Raw genomic sequence first — 21,690 nt, forward strand, 5'->3', positions numbered from 1 at the left:
GATCCTGCCTCTCCTTGTCTTGGTTTTGGAGTCTTGTGGCAGGATCATGCCAGTTTCATGTGTTTTGTGTGGAGAAAGAACATTGTTTTGGTTTGTCACGCCATGCTCTCTCTCTGGTGTCATTTAGCCCGGCCCCTTGTTTCCCTGTTAGCGGCCCATTACTGTTAGTCTTGTCACCGTCCCTGGTCCATCTTTCCCTTAGTGTTTCATTCCAATCACTTGCCTCGTCGATCCTCCCGTTAACTTTCCTTTAGTGTTCCATTCATGCCACCTGCCGCCACTCTCCCTGTGTCATCAGTCCTCGTTAGTGTTTCCCTTTATCTAGTCCCAGTTTTCCTCTGTACCTTGTCGGTTCATTGTCATTATTTTCCGTGTTCGTATTCACTTGGCCTGTTGGATTATTCCTGTTCATGCCTTATCGTGTTCTTTGTTCCTGTTCTGAGTTTGTGGATTATTGTTGATTTTTATTCAAAGGACTTTGTTTGTTTTGTCCCCCTAGTGGGAAGTTTTAGTTTTCTTTTGTGTCTTGGTTTTGTTCATGTTTTCCCCATCGTGGGTCTTTTGTTTAAATAAAGTTTAGTTTTTATCTCACGTTTGCCTGCGCTTGGGTTCTGTCAATAACCGTGACACAGAAATTATTGAGGGACGGGGAGAGCAGGACCACTTTTATTAAAGGGATAATTCACCAAATAAAATTTAAATTCTGTGATTACTCAGTTTCTACAAATCTGTATACATTTCTTGTTTGGTTAAACACAGAGTATTTGGAAGAATGCTTGTAACCAAACATTTCTTGGAGCTCATTGACTAACATTGGAGTAAAAATGACAATGGTAGTTAAAAGTGCCCCAGAACTCTTTGCTCTCCTACATTCTTCAAAATATCACTTTTTGTGTTCAACAGAACAAAAACAAATCGATGTAATTTTTCTTACTTATGGTAGTCAGTGGGTTCCAAAAACTATTTGGTCACAAGCATTTGTCCAAATATCCTTCTCTCTGTGCATCAGAACAAAGACATTTATACAGATTTGCTGAGTAAATGACAGGATTTTTCTGTGAACTATCCCTTTAATGTTTTAAGAGTTGTGGCTGTTCAGCAGATGAACATCACAGGCTCATCAATTAACAGAAGGATCTGTCAATTTTACAAGTGTAATGAAAACAGGTTAGTTATTATGAGTATGAAAACATTACTTTCTGCTGAGCCAGTCTGTTTTTTATACTACATACGTTTTCACAATAACAGAGATAGCATTTAGATGTTGATGTATGTTGATGGCTGGATTCTAAACAACTAAAAAACATTTCAATAAATAGTTTTGAAGAAAAAATGCTTTTTCATTGATCCAAGGAAACTTAAAAAAAATGATAATGATGCCGTCTCCATGCTACAATAATGAAAGTCGCAAGGCATACCTCTGTGTTCACATATATTTATACAATTCTGACTTTATTATTTGTGTCCCCTTCAAAAATTGCTCTTAAGACATTTAATGTTTACTGTCCCCCCAACTGTTAAATGAAATTTACGCCAATGAGTACAATAGGTGCTAATACCACTACCTCAACCACTACCTGTTGAGAGAAGTGAGAGGGTTAGTGTACTTTTTTATTTAGGGATCGTTTGAAACTGATAGATGGAGCGGTGGTCTAAAAGATGCCGGACATGAACCTCACACAGATTGATGTCTGTGTTTTCTTGGCAATCTGTGCACACGTGCTTTAGTTCGGCCCCCCATACGCGTTGCATGTTTTCCGAAATAATCATACAGCTGTATCTGTCGTTTTGAAAAGTGATAAAAACTAAAGATTGCGGATATCTGAAGGGTGTGATACTATTCTGTAAGTAGTAAGGGTGTGACTGTGTGAGTAAGGGCCAATAATGCAGGTCACTTATAAAAAGGTTAAAACATCAATAATATGTTTTATGTTAAAGCTGCATCTGTTTAACAAAAATTAACATCGATTTGAAGTTCTTGAACTCAGAAACCTAAAATAATAACTATTTTGCTAAAAATAAAATACATTTAAAGAACCTTAAATAACGTTAGCTTTGAATGCGTTAACTGCCACGTAAGACTGCGACAGGCTTGACTGCATGATTAATACGTTTAAAGACTGCAATATGCAAAGACTGAACATTTTACTCTACCAGTCTTTTATATAACGTAAAAAATGTTGCATGATGGACAAATGAGCTGCTCTCTGTCCAAACGCGCACTTTGTCAAATAAAGGCAATTACACTTCAACAACGTCTATGCTATTCAGAGCCCCTTACATGTTACAATTTCTATAAACAAACATGAAGAAAACACACAATAACAGAGACGTTTTAATAGTTGTTTTATTAAGTTAATTAAAACCAGTGTATTCAAATTAATTTGTGCAAAAATATTAAAACTCCTCTAGAAAATAAAGAATTGGGAAAGCATTTCCCAACGTAAAGCACACTGAAAATCATTCAATCTCTACCAGTTTATAAAACAGAGCAATTCAAAATCGATTGACGATTATGTGCTTACAATGTCTATGTGATGACATCATCCCAAATGACGCAACAGGTTTCCGTTGTAGGGTATTTCTGCAGTTTTTTTTTTAGTCTGAAAGACAAGTCGAAATGCCATAGTCCATGTCCATGGAGTACATGTTGTCCTTCAACTGCATCGTTCCTTTTACCTACACAACACAAACACACACCTATGCAGTGGTGGGCAAGTCAGATCTTCAGAAACCAGACTGCCAATCACAAAAGCATTTGATCAGGCTTTATTATAATAGCAGTAGAGGTATTTAGAAAGTGCTACCGGACCAAACTGTGGTCCAACTCTTGGTCTGGGGGCACGATGTGTTTAAGTGTGTGATTCACTGCCACTGCCGTGAGACCCCATACTCGGTACTTGGGACTGTGAAACACGGGGAGTGTGTAGCCGTAGCGGTCGCCGGTGCGGAAATTAGTGTAGCCTCGGTTTTGTGGTTGACATAAATGCTCAAGTGTCAGGGTAAAAATCTCCTCGACCTATAAAAACAACAACAAAAAAAGGAAAGCATTACTAAACCCTGTAACCAATCTGAATGTACAAAACACATTTGGACTTCATTGAGGGTTTACAAACAAATTGCTTGTGGAAATGGACAAGCCTAAACTGAACTGACCTGACTGGCCATTCAACACAATCATGAATTACTGATGAGCTGAATGAGATCTGGATGGAGGAATGGTCGGATGGAGCAAAGGTAGATTCATCTTTAATGTTCACTCAGTCCTATAAGAAAACAGAACTGAAGCTACTGTTTATGCAACCATTCCGAAATGACCATCGGTCCGGTTTACACACTTGCACACAAACTGGCAGGTAGATGCCAATACGTTTGCTTGTGATTGATCCGCATGTTGAGCTGCTGAGGTGAAATTATGCCATTGCTACTGTTAATACCTTAGAGCTAAAGCTTACAGTTGTGGTAAGGTGGGACACTGTCGACATGAGTTCTGAGCAGGGGACCAATCACGGAAGCTTGTGGATACGGCAATGGGAGGGACATTTCTGAGACATACTCTTAATGGGTAACCAATCACTGGCTAGGTCAGCTTGAGCAATCAGAGCGTATTGGAATGAGGGGTTTCATAGAGAACTAAACAGGGCATTCAGTAGACATAAAGACTGATGCTGCAATAATGTGAAAAATAGCGTGCTTTTTGAATAACCGAGTGTGAGAACCTATTAAAATCATTAACCAGATTATAAATAATTGAAGCAATCGTGACCCGGTTAAGCAATCTGTGGTTGTTTAAGAAGGGGCCATTTTTTTATGTGCAGCAAACACAGAATCATCTAGCCCAGTCTAGCCCAGGAAAGCGATTGCAAATTGATGGAGGGCAATGTTCCAACTGAAGCTATGCGCAGACTCATCTGTGCCATCTGAAGCTCCATACAGACTCATTGTAGGTCCTGCGCAGTGCCATTTTAAGTTTTTAAGCTGCACACAAAAGCTTAACATCTACAAAGTAGGCAAACGTCCACTCAGGAACATTACCTACATCATTTTAAGAAACAGGTAGATCATACAAGTATGTTTATCTTTCAGACTGTAAATTCAGAATAAGTGCAAGTCTCTTTCTCACGTTGAGGTCAAAGTGTGCATGAAGGGAGTGGCTCGTAAATAAAGTGCCTTTTCATACATCTCTGAACGCTGTTTAAAGCTGTTGACAGTTATTACATTTAGTCATTTAGCTTTTATCCAAAGTGACTTACAAAGGGTTTGGGGAGCAATAAGCGATATGTCACAAAAGAGCAATAGAACATTAGGTGCTAATACAAAGTTACCAGTTTCAACAAAAGCTAGACCACTACCTATTGAGAGAAGGGGGTTATTGTACGTTTTTTCTTTCATTTGTCTGTCAATTATTCACAGAAGAGGTGTTTTTTAGTAGTTTTTTGAAGGTTGTGAGAGATGTGGTTGAACAGACCACGTTAGGAAGAATGTTCCACCAGGAAGGATTTGTGAAGGAGAATGAGCCGGAAAGCAATTTAATGCCCTTATGAGAAGGCATTACAAGGCGCCGCTCGTTTGCTGAATGCAGGGTTCTTGATGGGGTGTAGGAGTTTAGGAGAGTGTGAAAGTATGCTGGCGCAGATCCAGTGATAGTCCTGTAGGCAAACATCAGTGACTTGAATCTGATATGGGCTTCAACCGGTAGCCAGTGAAGATAGATGAATAGGGGTGTCACATGAGCCCTCTTGGGCTGTTGGAAGACAAGGCACCTAGATCTGGGTGCGTCAGCATAACAGTGATTCGAGAAGCTGTCTGCCTGTATGATTGGTCCTAAGGATGTAAATAGAAAAAAGCAGCAGCCCAAGCACCAATCCCTGAGGGACCCCTGTGATCATATGGTGAGCAGTGGACAGCGAGACCCTGAATGACACCTTGAATGATCTGCCGTCAGAATCTGGTGATTGACTGTGTCAAACACTACAGATAGGTCTAGCAGAATCAGGACCGAGGATTTAGATTCCGCCTTGGCTAGCCGCAGTGCTTCTGTGACCGATAACAGTGCAGTCTCAGTGGAGTGGTTTGTTTTGAAGCCAGACTGCTCGTCATCCAGTAGATTGGTCTGGGATAGGTATGAGGAAACTTGGTTGAAAACTGCCCTTTCAAGAGTGTTCGCAATAAATGGGAGGAGAGAAAGTGAAGGTAGTGTGTACCGAGGTCTGCGGTGCTGAGAATTGTTTGCTGATGGCTGATGTTTTCTCAGTGAAAAATACAGCAAAGTCCTCAGCAGTCAAAGAGGTAGTGGGCGGGGGAGGAGGGGTCCAAGAAATAGAGTTAAAGGTCTTGAAAAGCTGCCGAGTGTTAGGTGCATTAGGTGCAGAGAGGGTGCTAGGGGAGAGAGAGCGAAGGTTCTGTCTAAAATACAGGTGGTGGTGTTGGTGCAGTGCATGTATGAGATGTTTTTAGTTATTAAAGATGTAAAGCAACACATCACGTCTGTATTATAAACTGAGAATAAACTATCGCTTGTGTTAAAATCAATGAAACACGCACCGTTCTCGTGATCTGACAGACTGTTACATTAGTAATCTGATCTCTTGAGATAAATCTTTCATATACAGAAATTCTTTGAATACAGGTTATATAAAGACGCGCTCAAATGTGTATGTGGCCGTACAGCTCATTGAAATAATGCTTCATTCCCCCTGCAGAGTGATGAAATTAAAAGATATTGTATCATGTATACTTGCATGCCTTTGGCATGTCATAGAATAAAGCAAAGAAGCTGTTGAAAGAGATTAATTGTTGCTTATTCTACAAAGATATTCTAAAATGGCCTGGACACATCTGTTGGTACACCTTAGAATAGATAATACATCATTTGATTATAGCGATAGTAATTAAATAAACTATTTAGTTTGAAATATCACACATGTATACAATCTTTTTTTTAGTCATTCAGACGATTTAAACAGAGAAAAGTAGTCACTGTGCTGTTTGGTAACATTGTGATCCCCACACTGAACATGGACCAGAGAAAGCAAAGGATAAAGTCGTCTGAGGAGCTTAGAAAGAAAATAATAGACAGCATGGTAAAAGTAATATTTAACTTTATATACTGTGGTGTTCACATTAAAACAAATGTCATTAACATTAGCCGTTTGTGCTGTCTCTATCATCTGTTTTCTATTTCGGAGGCGGACACACACAATACTCATAAATGCCAATCCATAGTAACAGTAATACAATTTTTACATTTCTGTGTATATTTTTGTCACCATTTTCTAACTTCTTAAGCTAACGTTAATAGGATACTAATGTTAGCGCGCTCTCAGCCCTGTCTGCAAATATACTGCTGTTCCCCATTAAATGCAACATATTTAAATAAATTACTTTTTAACATCATGTTTGTGGTAAGAACAAGGTTGTGGGTTCGATCCCAGGGGATAGCACATACCTACTGTATGTATAAATGGATAATTCAATGCAAGTTGCTTCAAAGCGTCTGAAAAATGTGTAAATGTAAACTGTATTGCTCCAAACCAAACAGGCTGTCATTTTTGTTTGCGCCTCTAGATGTCCCTGTTTTACACTGTAACTGTTTTGTTGCCGATAGTTCAAAATATCATTATCAGTGCCGATTAATTGGCAAAAACGATGAATCTGTCGACCTCTAAAAGACACATCTTTTCAGCCAAGCATTCACATGAAGCATACATTGCAATATTGAAAATCGATGGCAAATGATCATCTTCTGCAAAAAAGGAATAAACTGGAGCTACGCTAATTATTCTCTTTCTGCCCTCCTCACCACCTCAGGATGCCCCGACTAATCCAGCTCCAACTCCCAACTCCAGCTAAGGCAATTCCATCACCAAACAAGAGCAAAGATGGAATACTTGTATCATTTATGCAAAATTTCAGTACTTAGTATTTAATGCTAAACTTAAATCACAGGACAGCAGTTTGAAGTTATAGCTCAAAATGAGACTAAATTAGACCTAAACAGTTTCAACAATTTATAGGCTCTCCCTGTTATTCATAAAAAAAAAAATTCTGTAACTTTTAATCACAGTCACTGAGTCCAGCTGTGACACGTCAGAGGGGACCTGGCCCTCCGTACTGAGACTGGTTCCTCCGTTTAATTAGCATTTGAGTTTGGGTTCCTCGCCACAGGGCCGGTTTGGGTTGCTCACCGGGAGACTGCTTATATTGGGTTAGCTTAGAGGTTTGGTAAACTCCGTTAACATCACTCTAATGCTTGTTCTACAAACACAATGCACTGCGAATGACCTTTTCTGTGTTTTTCTGTTTATTTTCTCCTGTAAAGCTGCTTTAGAACAATGCAGCGTTGTATGAATAAAACTAAATTGAACAATTAAATGATTGCATTGATGTGGAGGAAACAATGCCATGACAAATGAATGTCGTATTTAATGTAAAGATGGTCCAGATACATATTAAATTGTGCGACAATGTACTGTGTAATAAAGGACTGCATTTACCTCGCTTGGATTGGGTTTAAATGACAGTTCTTCCAGTGCTCCAAGATTGGCTATTACAGGTGCAATCATCATTCCAGACTGAAAATGGACAAAAAACAGATAAATATATGCATTTAGCTGGAGTATTGCTTGTAAATGTAATGTAAATCAAATAACAAATATTTGCTTTAACTAACATATGACTGCAATATGTTAGTTAAAGCAAATTCAGTTAGGGCTGCTCGATTACATAAAAAAAACGATTATTTTGCTTGAAATTTCAATCATGATTTGAACTTTGTTTTTTAATTTGACTTAAGCATGTTTACTAGGCCTATACTTTACGGCCTATGAATATGTTATAATCTACTGCCATCGAACTTCTTCAAAACCGTATTTCAAAGAACGCAATCAATCATCTAAACTCTTTACTACAAAACTTCGGGATGAAACCTTGCTGCTTCAGTTTTTCATTATTGTTTTTTTGTTCATAAATCATTGGTCACCCTTCATGTATGTCTGTGGGTTTTGCAAACTTTTAATAAAGTATTAAAATTGTAGAAATGCAGCGAAACAAATTTGTGTTTTGTATTTCCTGTAAAGCAGCAGTTAAAAATATACAAGCTTTGCGATGATTTTCCAGCGAGTAGGAGTAATGTGCCTTGCTCAAGGGCATCTCAGCCGTTACCCTGAGGATCCAACCGGCGACCTTCTGGTCACGAGTCCGACTCTCAGTTACCAACCGATGAACATATTCAGAATGACTTTATGATCAGTCCAGTGTTATGTACATTCCAAAAAATAGTATAAAAAAAACATCATACACAGTCCTGTTTCACTCACTATCCACTTTTAACCTAAAGACACTGAACCTAAAGGCATAGGGACAAAATTCCAATATGATTGGCCAGATTTTACTTTTGGACTCTACTCATTGAATATCCACTCACCATTCAAGAACTCGTGAGGAGCTCATACAATTTTGAAATGTCTTTTTTTTATGTTGTCAAATAGTGTCATTTTAGCCTTTACAGTTCTGTGGACAGAGGCTTCGTTAGCTGACTGTGGAAGTGTTAGGTTGTTTCAATTAACCATTTCCAGAAGAAAATGTACACTTTCTCTGTGAGCTTGTTTTTTTTCTTACTGTTTGTCTTAGCACTCCAGGGTGTAATTTAAGGCGTGAAGCGTATAACCGATTTCCTAAGTTCCCATTTAAAGGTGCTCATTTATGTGCTGTCTACTGTATTGTCCTTGGGTAATGGACTCAGAATAATTCAGTTCCTGCTTCAATATGTGTACTTTTCATAGGCGCAATCTGTCCACACAAAAATGATATGCAGAAAAACAAATTCTGTAATCTGACCGTGTCACGCAGCGGTTTAAGAACGCCCCACACTTGATCTTCTGTAATGTGGATGCCCAGCTCCTCACGAGCTTCTCGAAGAGCCGTATCTACAACAGTTCGGTCCAAGGAATCTTTCTTGCCCCCTGCGAAACTGTATGAATTTCTAATTAGGACCACACATACACACTCTACTTTACCGTGAGAAATGAGATTGAATGTTGGACGCGTGGGCTCACCTGACATCTCCCTTGTGTCTACCCTTCAGCTTTGCAGATCTGAGTGTGAAGAGCAAGGCGGGCTGCCCGCTCACAACACACAAACACACCAGCACTGCCGCCCAGCTCTTTTCTCCACGCTCGTATAAAGCAGCGTTGCGTAGCAGGGAGCGCTTGCATCGCGCCTGGTTTCCTGTGGACAAGCACATGTCCAACGCGTTCCATCGGTGTGCATCTGTGTGCAGCCCGCGGCCTTGGACAGCAGTCGCCGATCGGGCTCCTCTTTCAAAATGTCCCACTGACAGCATTGCGTCCGTGTTAGAAACGCTCAGGACATCGCCGTCCCTCTGTTTTTTATGTTTTGAAATGACGGTGCATTTGCTCCAGTCTAGAACAGAAAGAGGTGCTAACAGGGATGTACACAAAAGCAGAAAAGTCTTTGCTTTGTTCGCTCTGCTCAGAGACCTAAAAATAATATCACTTAACAGGAAATGAGTGGGAACACATGTCAGAATTGTTTTCGATGGATGTACAGCCTTGAAAGTATGCGAAACACCAAAGAGTCTCCTGGAAAGTGTAGAGAAGTTTTGAGTAGACGTGGGTGAGGTTTTAAAGTAAGTGTCTCTGCGAATGTCATAAAGTTGCAATGAAGTGACTGTCCGTTCACACACAGAGTCTCTCAGCGTAAGCAGCAATAACCTGTGAATCCGGAGCAGATTTACTGAATTCTTCATCTGAAAAGCTCTAGACATCCTGTGGAAAAATAATCAAGAGTCAGACTCATTCATCTTTCTATCTGGAGCCCACATATTTACAAGTTAAACAACATGAACCGTTCCTTCTCCCATATATGCATATATGACCAATTGTGTGATAGTGTCTGATTAAACAGTACTTAAAGGAGCAGTTCACCTTTAAAGTGAAAACGTTGCCATCATTTCATTTCAAACCTGTATGACTTTCTTTCTTCTGCAGAACATAAAAGAAGATATTTTGAAAAATGGTGGTAAGAGAAAAGCACACTTACACCTTTCACTTACAGGTTCACATACTGGTTTGAAGGTGTACTGCTCCTTTAAGGTCAATTCTGAATCTGGTACGGTAATAAAGTTGGTATGTTATATGATGATAACCACATTAAAGTATAACCGAGTGCTCTAGCTCGATTACATATGAGACACTTACAGTGCATTTAGTGTCCCCTGGATCAAACCCACGACCTTTGCTTTGCTAGCGCTGTGCACTACCTAGTGAGCTACGGGAACATCAATTCTACTGGATTACCGTTGTTATTTAAGTCTTGACATCTTGTCCATTCTACATTTATTATTTGAAACCCGGACAGATGAGTTTAGACAGTCATTTAAAACAGCTCCGGAATAATTCACAACACAGCCTTTAGTAAAGTGAACAATGATATTTACAGATAACAGTCAGAAACTGTTTGTTTGATATCCCGCTATCATCTAAAGTCAATCATTCACAACAACAGACAAACACACTTTCCTCACCTTTACACGACAACACAAACCTGCCGAGAGCCGAATAAATAACAACAAGGGATGACGCGAAAGACTCCTTCAGCCTCTTCTTCTGTGTGTTTCTGTGACAGATGTGACCGGCGCCTGCTGCCCCCTGCTGGACAAACACATACACACAATGTCAACGTTACCTTCTCAGAACACCGCGCGTGCCTCAGCCTCTACCTAACCTTCATCCTAAATCAAGCTGAACCCTCAAAAAGCTCAGAACTAGCCCGAGGTTCTCACTTTACCCTCGGTTCTCACTCCGCTGGTATAAAACTCAAACTGATTTTCACAAGTTGTACTAGTACACACATAGGCTACCAACTGATTTTTTGGCCTATTTAGGCTACTAACTTAGGTAGGTACCACCTAAACCCAAACTTTCAAAAAATTTAAAGTGTTACAATTAATTACTGTAATTATGATACATATAATCTACAGTTCTGTGCAAACATCTTATTTAGTCTTAGTTGGTATTTTAACCCCGTGAGATGGAAGTTTGACTTCTTTTCCGGTCTGTGACGTAGCCTATATCTGAGTGCTTCTGAAATGAGAAAAAACGATTGGGCGGGGTTTATTTTGCTCTTCCCTTTGGGATTGGTTTGTTCTAAACTGGGCCTGGAGGGAGGACTAAAAATGCCTGGCCATTGGACAGTCAGTAAAGTCCTGCCTCTTTTTGGTGCCGACGTCACGTGGTGAAGAGGCTTCGTGTTTTTGATTTAAAATTACAGGTGCAAGTTAATTTTGAGAAAATAATGGTGTGCACGGATAAACATTTATAATAACCACTGCGACATGTGTGAAACACTTAGAATTTTCATGTTTGATTTCATGGTGACTTTAACCCAGTGATTAATATCGTTTGCTGTAGCGTGACGGTATATCTGTTTTTTACAAACAAGACTTTTGCACAACATCCTATGTATATTTAAGCAGAAAGTATATTTTATTATCATTTGCATAGTAAGTAGTTGCATAGTAACTAAGTGTAGGTTACCTTTATGTATACTGAGAAGAACCATAACGTTTCTGAGAAGTACACAAAAAGTTGATTTCTAGTTATTGAATCCATGTATTGTGTAAGGTTAGGCTACAGACAGCTCTATCTTTGCGTGGTGGTTGTAAAAGCTCGATTCATTCTGTTCAATCGATTCATTCGTTCACTATAAAATAACCACTTCACTCAGAAGAACTGATTCATTGAAAAGAACCGAGTCATGAGGGCAATTGGTTAATAAGAAAGGTCTTAAAACGAGTGTTAGCTACTACAAGTCTTAGTTAAATGTCGTCAAGACGGAATTTACTGGGTAAGTACACATGACTCGATCATCTATATATAAACACTGACCGTGTTCAAAACAGCTTTATTGTTTGATCACAGATACACGAATGGACTATAAACAAAGATTTACTTCGTTAACTTTATGAAGGAAATCTGACGAGCTGTAGTTACATGAATTCAATTTCAATTCAATTTTATTTATATAGCGCTTTTCACAATTTGCATTGTTCCAAAGCAGCTTTACAGGGGAAAAACGAAAAACCCAAGAAAGGGTAAAACACACTACATGGTGTTTTATATAATAAATCCAATTATTCTAGTAAATAATATCTAATGTCAGCATCTCCTGGTGGTTTATTTAGCATATTTGCATTAGGTGAATGCTTGACTGAAAAGATGCGTTTTTAATCTAGATTTAAATTGGGCGAGTGTGATTAAAAGAACTTTAAAGTCAATACGATACTTAATGTGTAGCCAGTGAAGGGTTGATAACATTGGGGTTATGTGATGGTATTTTCTGGTCCTGGTTAGAACTCTGGCAGCTGCGTTCTGAACTAACTGTAGTTTGTTTATTGATGATGCAGGACAAACACTAAGTAGCGCATTACAGTAGTCAAGTCTTGAGGTCATAAATAAATGAATAAACTTCTCCGCGTCAGCAACACACAGAATATTTCGTAACTTGGCAACATTTCTTAGGTGGAAAAAGGCTGTTTTTGTGACATTTGTGATGTGATTTCGAAATGACAGGTTGCTGTCTAATATAACCCCTAGATCTTTTACTGTATTTGTTGGAGTAACAGTACATCCTTCAACTTGCAGTTTATAATCAGAAATATTTGGTTTACGTGTCTTTGGTCCAATAAGTAATATTTCTGTTTTATTAGAATTTAAAAGAAGGAAATTACAGGTCATCCAATGTTTTATATCTTCAATGCACTCTGCCAATTTGGATAGCTGGGAGGAATCATCTGGTCTTGATGAGATATATAGCTGAGGATCATCTGCATAGCAGTGGAAGCTGATTCCATGTTTTTTAATAATGTTTACGAGGGGAAGCATGTATATGGAGAACAGCACGGGTCCCACACGGGAATGCGTCATAAAACTAAAAGTAAGTACACAAATATTCATATATACGGTCTAAAAACGTTTTGTTGAAGTGCTGTCCTGAATCTGCTGGGACTTTTATTTGGCCCGTGGATATATCTGACATGGTCCGGTGTACACGGAACACAAGACACAACGCGACGTAGAAAAAAAAGCAACTTTGTTTCAAACACAGACAAAGTGGTTCTCCGTTTCTGAGTTACTTCCACAGTTAATTCATATATTTCTTCATATGTGTTTTGCTTGTGTTAATACAGTAGGCTACAACAAAAGTTTACAAAATCTGAAGATAGAATCTCAGCCATTTCCAACCCTGTTGAAAAAACAGCACGTGCTGGGTTAGGTATGTTTTGATTCTGGTCTATGGCCGTGTGCTGGTTTTAGCTGGTCACGTGCTGGTTTAGATGGCTGTGTGCTGGTTTTAGCTGGTCGCGTGCTGGTTTAGATGGCTGTGTGCTGGTTTTAGCTGGTCACGTGCTGGTTTAGATGGCTGTGTGCTGGTTTTAGCTGGTCGCGTGCTGGTTTAGATGGCTGTGTGCTGGTTTTAGCTGGTCGCGTGCTGGTTTAGATGGCTGTGTGCTGGTTTTAGCTGGTCGCGTGCTGGTTTAGATGGCCGTGTGCTGGTTTAAGCTGGTCGCGTGCTGGTTTAGATGGCCGTGTGCTGGTTTAAGCTGGTCGCGTGCTGGTTTAGATGGCTGTGTGCTGGTTTTAGCTGGTCATGTGCTGGAAGAGCAGCTTATGACCAGCATCAAACCGTACCTAACCCAGCATATGCTGTTTTTTTCAACCGAAAATTAATTTTCTTTAACCGTGTTTACTACTCACGCTTCCTAGACATGCTTGCTTTCAAAATACTAACAATATTTAACCTCTTCCTCCCAATATAAAAATGTTATATTCTCAACCCTATTCCTAGAGAAGGTCTGACCGGGTCACTTGATGAGCAAGGATTGCTTTCAACTTAATTCCTTCACAAATTTAGGTTCCCTGTGAAACCAAAAGATTCTACCATTTTCATTGGTGCATTTGATAGTCTTATTTAATTAACTCTGCATATAGTAATTTATTGTGTGTCTGATATTTGAACTGTGCATTTTCAATGAATCAGTTCTTCTGAGTGAAGTGGTTCTTTTATAGTGAACGAATGAATCGATTGAACAGAATGAATCGAATTTTTACAACCACCACGCAAAGATAGAGCTGTCTGTGTTTTGACTTCCATAACCTTTTATGTTTTACTTATAGTCAATGTTTTCTTGTACAGCTGCTTTGTAACAATGAAAATTGTAAAAAGCGCTATATAAATAAAGCTGACTTGACTTGACTTGACATTATCAAGTAAAGTTTTATCTTTGCTACGTAATGCTATATTTGCCCCTTTAAGTGTAGACCACCGACAAACTGTTTGTCGTAATATTATCTTTGTTGGTGAAATTAATATTGTTAAGACAAATGCAGTAATGGATACATTAGAAATGTCTTGAAGCAAAATGTTATTACATTTTCAATAATATATCTTTCTTCCAGATGTGAAAATATGGAAGTGGAAAAAAGTAATAACACAAAACAATTCTTAACTAATAAAGTTATAGAGGTATCCTTTAAAATATTACACAGAATTTATGCTGTTAAGGCATATTTGAATGTTTCCAATTCGTTCTTTATAATTATTGCGACTTTTGTGGTGTTAGAAAAGAATCCCTTAGACCTCTTTTCTTTGATTGTATTCCAAAATGTTTTTGGATTGACGTCTCTAATGTTTGTTCTAGATTATTTACAACTTTAATTCAAATTGAACTCGTCTTTATTTTTGTACAAGATACATTGAATTCTAAAAGTACAATATATTTTCTGCTTCAACTTTTTATTTCACTTTGTAAACATCACATTAAGCCAAGCCAAATTTTTTACAATTTGTAAGAGAAGAGATTATTTTTATTTTCTCAAATGTTGTTGTTGTGAGTTGTATATGTTTGTACAAATTGTGTACTCAGTACTGTAATAAAAATAATTGATAAAAAACCGTTTATTACTCGAGGACGTCTGAATTTCTCCCAAGTCTGACGTCAGAAGCATTACATTACAAAAGTTTTCTGTTCACTTGACAGTGCGTCACTTTCGCAACCCTTTGGGTTTTACCCCTGCGTCTGTCTGACACACTACTAGTGTACCTGGATTTTCCGTAAACGCCAGCGTGTTAGATGTGCAGTTGCGCATAAGAAAAATTCCAGTCTCTCACCAGTCAGACAGGTCTGTCTGCCTTCCTTTAATTCTTTTCTACCAGTGTTTCTACGGAATGGTTTTGTTTTTTAAGGTGTTGATCTACAACCATCCAAAAAACCTGCAGTACCAGTTTAGTTTAACCGCACCCCTTTTGGGTTAAAGTGAGACCGATACTATAAAGCCATCCTGTGAACCAAATACTCCTAATCTTTCTTTTTCCAGAAGTCTTCAGAAATCATGGCTTCATCTGCCTGGGCTCCAGAGACATTTGCTTGTCCCATATGCTTGGAAACATTGAAAGATCCCACTACGCTTCCCTGCGGACACAGCTACTGTCTCTCGTGCGTCCAGAACCATTGGGATCATACTGCATCTGCTGGCTTTTATGAGTGTCCTCAGTGCCGACAGCGGTTCGACCCAAGACCCGTTCTGGCCAGAAGCAACGTTCTTATGGAGGCTATGGAGAAACTGAGACTGGGTGGGCATGAGAGTCCCGACTCTTCTTTGAATCAGTCGTTCACTTCGTTGCCCCCCTCTGACGCATCTCAGGGTGCGCTGTATCCCACTCTGCCCTCCAGCTCACCCCGCTTGTGTCAGCTGCATCAGCAGCTGCTGGAACTGTACTGCTGTGATGAGAAAGAAGACATTTGTGAGGAGTGTAGCCTTCATGAACACAAAGGTCATCAGGTGGTCCGAGCAGATGACGACAAAGAAAGGGTTCGGGTTCAGGTAAATCTTTTTTAGGTTTGGGGAAAATCATTACTTAATTGTAATACGTCATATGTGGAGTATAGGTTGAAATGCCTTTGTGGTTGCTTTGATATACAATAGGGAGGACAAATCATACATAACATTTGATTTGCTGAACAAAACTGTAATATTGAACGAGGTTCAGTATTAGGAAAATATAATTTAATCTTAACAAATCCAACCGTACACCTCATTCATCTATTGATATTGATTTATTCGTCTCTGTGTTTCTACAGCAAGAGTTGAATACTAAGATACAGAAGAGCATTGCAGACAGAGAGAGGATCATTGGGAGCCTTCTTCAAGTTTCTCAGACACACAAGGTAAGATCAACATTACTGTATTCAGTTCAGTAAATGGGAAGGATATCCACATGGCTTGAGAATGTGTGTTTACGGACTTATCACGTGTCATGTGTAGAGCTCCATTCAGAAGTTGATGACGGACAGTCAGAGGTTCTTCACCGATGTCTCGAAGAGCATTGAGCTCAGCTGCTCTCAGGTGCTTGAACTTCTTCAGGCTCATGACAATTCTACTTCTAGCCGCATAGATGAGCAAAGCTACAGACTACAGCAAGAGATCTCCCAACTGCACATAAAACAAGAAGAGCTGCGGAGGCTGGACGCCATTCACGATCCTGCTATATTCTTCAATGCAAGTGCCTTAATTTGAGTCTCTAGACACACTTTAATGTAGGGCTTTACAACGAGTTGTCACGACCAGAGCTGCTGTAAAACAGAGTTACGATGTACATTGGACGAATGGAATGCGTAAGTAACTTGTGTCATTGAGCGTCCATAAACCATGTGACCACACGGCGGCGAGATCGATTGTCGTAACTCTGTTTTTCAGTGGCTCTTGTCATGACTAATTGCAAGCAAAATAAAAGTATTTGTTTACTTTTGTTTACTAGGCTAATATCTTTGTGTAACTTGTATAAGAATTATGTATAATGTGCATGTATGTTTAAGAAATATTTACATGTGTATATACATTTATATTTATAAATAAAAAATGAAGAGATCTTACTACGTGTTAGACGTAATCGTATGATGTGTAAACATTCTGTTTGCAATGACCGACACGTGTACATTCTACAGTCAATCGTTGCGTTGGATTCTTCTGAGCAGGCAGACAGTGGCACGATGAAGATCTGGACTCCAGACCCGGTGATATCTGGGGTCAACTCAGCTCTTGAGGTTTACAGACATGGACTTGATGATCTCACCAAAACCAGCCTTGCCAGTATCTTTCGAGTTGGTGAGTTGTGTTATGGCATGTTTTTCTCTCGAAGCAAAACCATGAATATGAATTCATCCAAATATGGAAGGTCTCATTTACTCCCATTTCTGTCTAAACACCAATTAACTACTTCGTGTTCCCTGGGAATCAGACCCACTGCCTTTCTGCTGCTAACCAATGCTCTAACAATTAAGTTACTGACATTTCACTTGACAAAAAGATGAAGTAGTGCCATAAAGATAAGGCTGTCTGTTGACAATCCTGTATCATCTTAGTGAATGATGTGGCTGCTGTGGCGCAAACGGCAACTGATGGAGATGTCATTACCAGAAACTCACAGCTGTCTTCACAAAACACAGGCAAGCTCTGAATCCCCTCCTCAGCCTTGCTGCAGTGTTACTGTACTATAAACTCGAGCCCAGATACTTAATATCCATTCCTTTTAAAATGTTTTATCCGATTCCCTTTCTGCTATAGAAATAAAGTCTGATTCTACAAGACCGAAAGTCAGAGCTTCTTCTACTCTTTCACAAGAACATCACAAGAAGCAGAACTGTTCCTCTGCAAATGCAGGTAATTTATTTTGGGTTGTGTTAGAGCAGTGGTTCTCAAACTGGGGGCCCCGATATGGATCCAGGGGGGCCACTAATTTTGTGGCATTTTATGATGTATAGAAATTTCTCATATAATTTATGCAATCAAACGTCAGGAAAAATAACACCACCAACCCAAAAATGTATGTTGCAGCATTGCATAACTGAATATGATTTTAGTTCAATTAAAATTCAAAGTTTAAGATAAGTCTTTATTTGGGGGACCACAAAGCGATGCACTCTTTACACGGGGGGCCTTACAAAGAAAAGTTTGAGAACCACTGGATAAGAGAATAGTGCTGCCATATATAAGAAATCCAGAAAATGCACATGACCAAGCCGATCAATCAACTTCAGCTGCGGCTAACAGATCGGTAAGGTGTTAATGTGCTGCACACACTCAGATATTGGCGTTAAAGAATAAAACTTAACCACTGATTGATTTCGAACCATGTCCTCTTTTGGAAGACCCAACTAAGTAGTTCTCTTATGACATGAAATACATGGTGTCTCTACGACATGGCGGTGACAACAACAAGACTACAGAGAGAATAGTTACGCTTCTTTCTTAGGCAGGTCTGGATTAGCCTTCGTTTTTAAATAGAACATGTCTTTTGTTTTGTGTCTAATACATGCATGAACAACTTTTAACACATCAAGATAAGGGGAAACACAAAATTGCTTTATATTATGACCCCTTTAAAGGTCTGAAGCAGCGATCACACGATGTTTGGTTTAGATTCTGTATATGGCAACTCATGAAATTTGGTTCTTTATGATAATAACAACAGCAATCTTAGAGATATGATAGTTCAAACATGTTTTCTGTGTCTTTACAGCGGAAGGGTCAGCTGTCTGTTGTGTGTTGAATCCAGCACCCAAAACCAGAGCGGAAATGCTTAAATGTGAGCTTAATGCTTATGCTTAATGAATGTGAATTTATACATATATATTAATTTTTCATTCTTTTTTTTTAGTCCGTATTGAGCCTAAACTTGATCCCAACAGTGCTTACCGTCAAATCCGTCTGTCAGATGCAAGTCGCAAGGCGACTCTCTGTGCTGAGAACCATATTTACCCAGAGAGGCCCGAGCGCTTCATGTACTGGAGGCAGGTGATGTGTGTTGAGCCGTTGGCTGGAAGTCCCTATTACTGGGAAGTGGAGTGGACAGGGCAGAGGGTACGTTAATTGTACAATCGTAACAGAATATATTAAGGGGGTAACACTGACCCCTGTGACGCATGAATTCACTCTTGAGCGTCACACCGATCCATTGGCTTTTTCAGGTGACTGTTGGTGTGGCGTACAGAGATATGGTACGTTCTGCAGCTGATGACAGTGCTAGATTGGGACACAATACGCAGTCATGGAGCCTGTACTGGTCCGGTAAAGCTTTCTCTATGTGGCATGCTGGAAAGGAAACTGCACTGACAGGACCCAAAGCCAGACGCATTGGGGTTTACGTGGACCAGCAGGAAGGTCTACTGGCGTTCTATAGAGTCTCCCATAATCGGGCTCAGGAAATATGTTCCGTTCACACACATTTCGACGGACCGCTTTTCCCCAGTTTCCGCTTCTGGTCTGGAGTCGGCTCAACCATCACCATCTGTGAGCTTGAATAGTGATCTAAGTGAAGATTATCTCTGGAGAACCTCAGCAGACCGAGGAAATGGTGGAGAAAATATATCTGTATAAGTGTGTGCACAGCTACAGTTAATAACATTTAACATGCATTGCTGTCTTTCTGTTTCTGTCTGTACTAATACTCCTTTACAAGAATTTATAATAAAATACTAACTTGAAGCACATTCTTTGAAATTATTTGTAAACCTTGACCTAGTGTGATTATGCTGCCATTATTTCTCCTTTGTCTGCTACTGAAAAGAAGCGTGTATTTTGACTAAAAGGATTTATTGTGCACACACTGAGAAAATTGAAAGCTGGAATTGAATTTTCTCTAGGAATGTGTGAGACAATCTGCATTACGCAAAGCCAAAAATATTATTTAAACAAGCACATGTTTGTTGTAGTACTCAAGACCGGTCTCAAGACCATTTTTATCGTCTTGTCTCAGTCTCGACTGTGTCGTTGGTCTCGGTCTTGTCTTGGTCTCAGACTTGGTGGTCTTGGGATTTTATTTCAAGACCACAACTGTGGGAATTACACTAAATTGCTGGTGCATTGTCTGATTTATGTTTTAACATAATTTATGTGATCGGATGTAAAACTTCTGGCTTTAAAAGCATTCACCACTTGTTCCTTATTTTGGTAAAACTTCTGTTTGAACTTTTGTTACTCTTACTGCTGGTAAGAGAAGAATTGGGGATTGTCAGAAAGAAATCTGTCAACAAAACGAATACACACAAAGAGCCACATATCCGAAATGTGATTGCAAAAAAGGTATTTGTTTTAGATCTTTATTTTATAACATCTGATGTGATAGTTTATTGAATAATAATACAAATTCACTGAGTTAATATAAGTGACTTTAGTTTTAGATGATATGGAATGTTTAGTTGTTGGGATTTTAGAGACGCGGTATCAACGGGTAGGTTATATTTATTATGAAGGTACAGGGGATGCGCATTTTGGATTTGAACCATTTAGAAATGACTGATATTTAAGGAACAGTTGATAAGTGTCATAATCAAAAGCCTATCACAATTATTATTTAAAGGGTTTACAATTGTCTCTAAAATAACATTTACAACTACACTAGCAAAGCTATTTAGCAAAAACACAGACGTTGTCAAATGAAATGTCTAGTATAAATGTACTGTTCATATCCAAAGTGATGTTGTACTACTGAGTTGTTTAATATGTTAAGGCAGTGAATTATATTGTATAGATTTTTTGGATCATATTTAATGTAACCGTCTGTACACAAATAGAGTCTGTTTGTGTTATTTTTTGTCTTATTTTGTCTTCACTAGTTTCTGACAAAAAATATTCATATTCAAAGGAAAGGATTTTGATTGCCTTTACTTCAACAAAATAGTTTTTTTAAAGAGGTATAAGAGTGCTATTGAACTGTTCTGAGGATTCATTAAATGCACCTTTTACAGAACAGTATGTCTTTCTAGTTTTTTTGCTACTTAATTTGTAATTTGGTTTAAAAAAGCTGATTTGGCTCGCACACTGTCACTTTTCTTTCCATCCGGCCGTGACCCTACAATGAGTTTGACACCCCTGATTAACGTTTAGCGAGTGCCTCAATTTCAGGATGTTGTTCTAGAAGAATCTGACAGAGAACATCTGTACAATAAAATATATCCTGACAGCTGTGTCTTACAGGTAGCGCGTTTGGCAAAGGCCGTCATCTAGACAGACATTTATTTTTGGAGTCCTCAGTGGTGTGATTGTTCCGTATAAATACGGATTTCCTTCTTTTTTTACTTTGCTGGGATCACCCGTGTAAATTGCATAAATTCAATGTATTTTATTTGTGACGGGATTGGGGGGTGGGAGGTACAGTAGTCATACAGCCAGCCAACAGGATCCTTTCTACGCGCTCTACATCATGCACATGCTTGTTATAAATGCAGAGCGGCCGCTTCATTCAGTGCATCATTTTGCGAGCTCTCTTTATGAAGAAAAATTGATGCCAAACAAAGCTTCTTGGTAAAAATTTTTTTTATGTACACTAACCCACTCTCTCTCAACAGGTAGTGGTCTAGCTTTTAACTTTGTATTGGCAACTATTGTACAATTGCTCTCATATGACAAATCGCTTATTGCTCCTTGAACTCTTTGTAAGTCACTTTTCATACAAGCGTCTGCAAATGACAATGTAAATACCATGCCTGTTTTAGTGCATTTGGATTTACAACGCACTCCGCGCAGGAGGTTGAATGTGATATAATGTCACACACAGACCGCATGATTATGTGCCCATCTCTCTAAATTCCATTTCGCTTGAGCCGATGGC

At 39.1% G+C, this 21,690-nt stretch overlaps 2 protein-coding genes across 10 annotated transcripts; one reads left to right on the forward strand and one right to left on the reverse strand.

Moving 5' to 3' along the window:
* Positions 1 to 2,329: 2,329 nt before the first annotated feature.
* nudt8 (nudix hydrolase 8) lies at positions 2,330 to 11,699 on the reverse strand. Of its 6 annotated transcripts, none has more exons than XM_079481760.1 (6): positions 11,559 to 11,699; positions 10,547 to 10,673; positions 9,057 to 9,788; positions 8,839 to 8,971; positions 7,497 to 7,574; positions 2,330 to 3,019 (listed from the first exon to the last, which is right to left on the reverse strand). In XM_079481760.1, the coding sequence occupies exons 3-6, from the start codon at positions 9,785 to 9,787 to the stop codon at positions 2,804 to 2,806; spliced, it is 1,158 nt and encodes a 385-aa protein (XP_079337886.1). In that variant the 5' UTR covers position 9,788; positions 10,547 to 10,673; positions 11,559 to 11,699; the 3' UTR covers positions 2,330 to 2,803. The 6 variants fall into 6 exon arrangements, with proteins under 6 accessions (XP_079337886.1, XP_079337888.1, XP_079337887.1 ...); XM_079481762.1 differs by lacking the exon at positions 11,559 to 11,699 and adding an exon at positions 11,045 to 11,109 and having other exon boundaries at positions 10,567 to 10,670; XM_079481761.1 differs by lacking the exon at positions 11,559 to 11,699 and adding an exon at positions 11,045 to 11,107 and having other exon boundaries at positions 10,547 to 10,670.
* Positions 10,676 to 20,827, forward strand: ftr86 (finTRIM family, member 86). 4 transcript variants are annotated; one of them, XM_079481757.1, is made up of 10 exons: positions 10,676 to 10,919; positions 15,399 to 15,905; positions 16,163 to 16,249; positions 16,347 to 16,584; positions 17,061 to 17,186; positions 17,444 to 17,527; positions 17,646 to 17,741; positions 18,601 to 18,666; positions 18,739 to 18,941; positions 19,049 to 20,827. In XM_079481757.1, exons 2-10 carry the CDS (start codon positions 15,414 to 15,416, stop codon positions 19,382 to 19,384), a joined length of 1,728 nt encoding a protein of 575 aa, XP_079337883.1. In that variant the 5' UTR covers positions 10,676 to 10,919; positions 15,399 to 15,413; the 3' UTR covers positions 19,385 to 20,827. The 4 variants fall into 4 exon arrangements, with proteins under 4 accessions (XP_079337883.1, XP_079337881.1, XP_079337882.1 ...); XM_079481755.1 differs by having other exon boundaries at positions 10,690 to 10,919; positions 16,347 to 16,580; positions 17,027 to 17,186; positions 19,049 to 20,821; XM_079481756.1 differs by lacking the exon at positions 10,676 to 10,919 and adding an exon at positions 11,756 to 11,868.
* Positions 20,828 to 21,690: the final 863 nt, after the last annotated feature.

The sequence above is a fragment of the Barbatula barbatula genome (genome assembly GCF_947034865.1).
Source record: "Barbatula barbatula genome assembly, chromosome: 19".
NCBI classification, from domain to species: domain Eukaryota; kingdom Metazoa; phylum Chordata; class Actinopteri; order Cypriniformes; family Nemacheilidae; genus Barbatula; species Barbatula barbatula.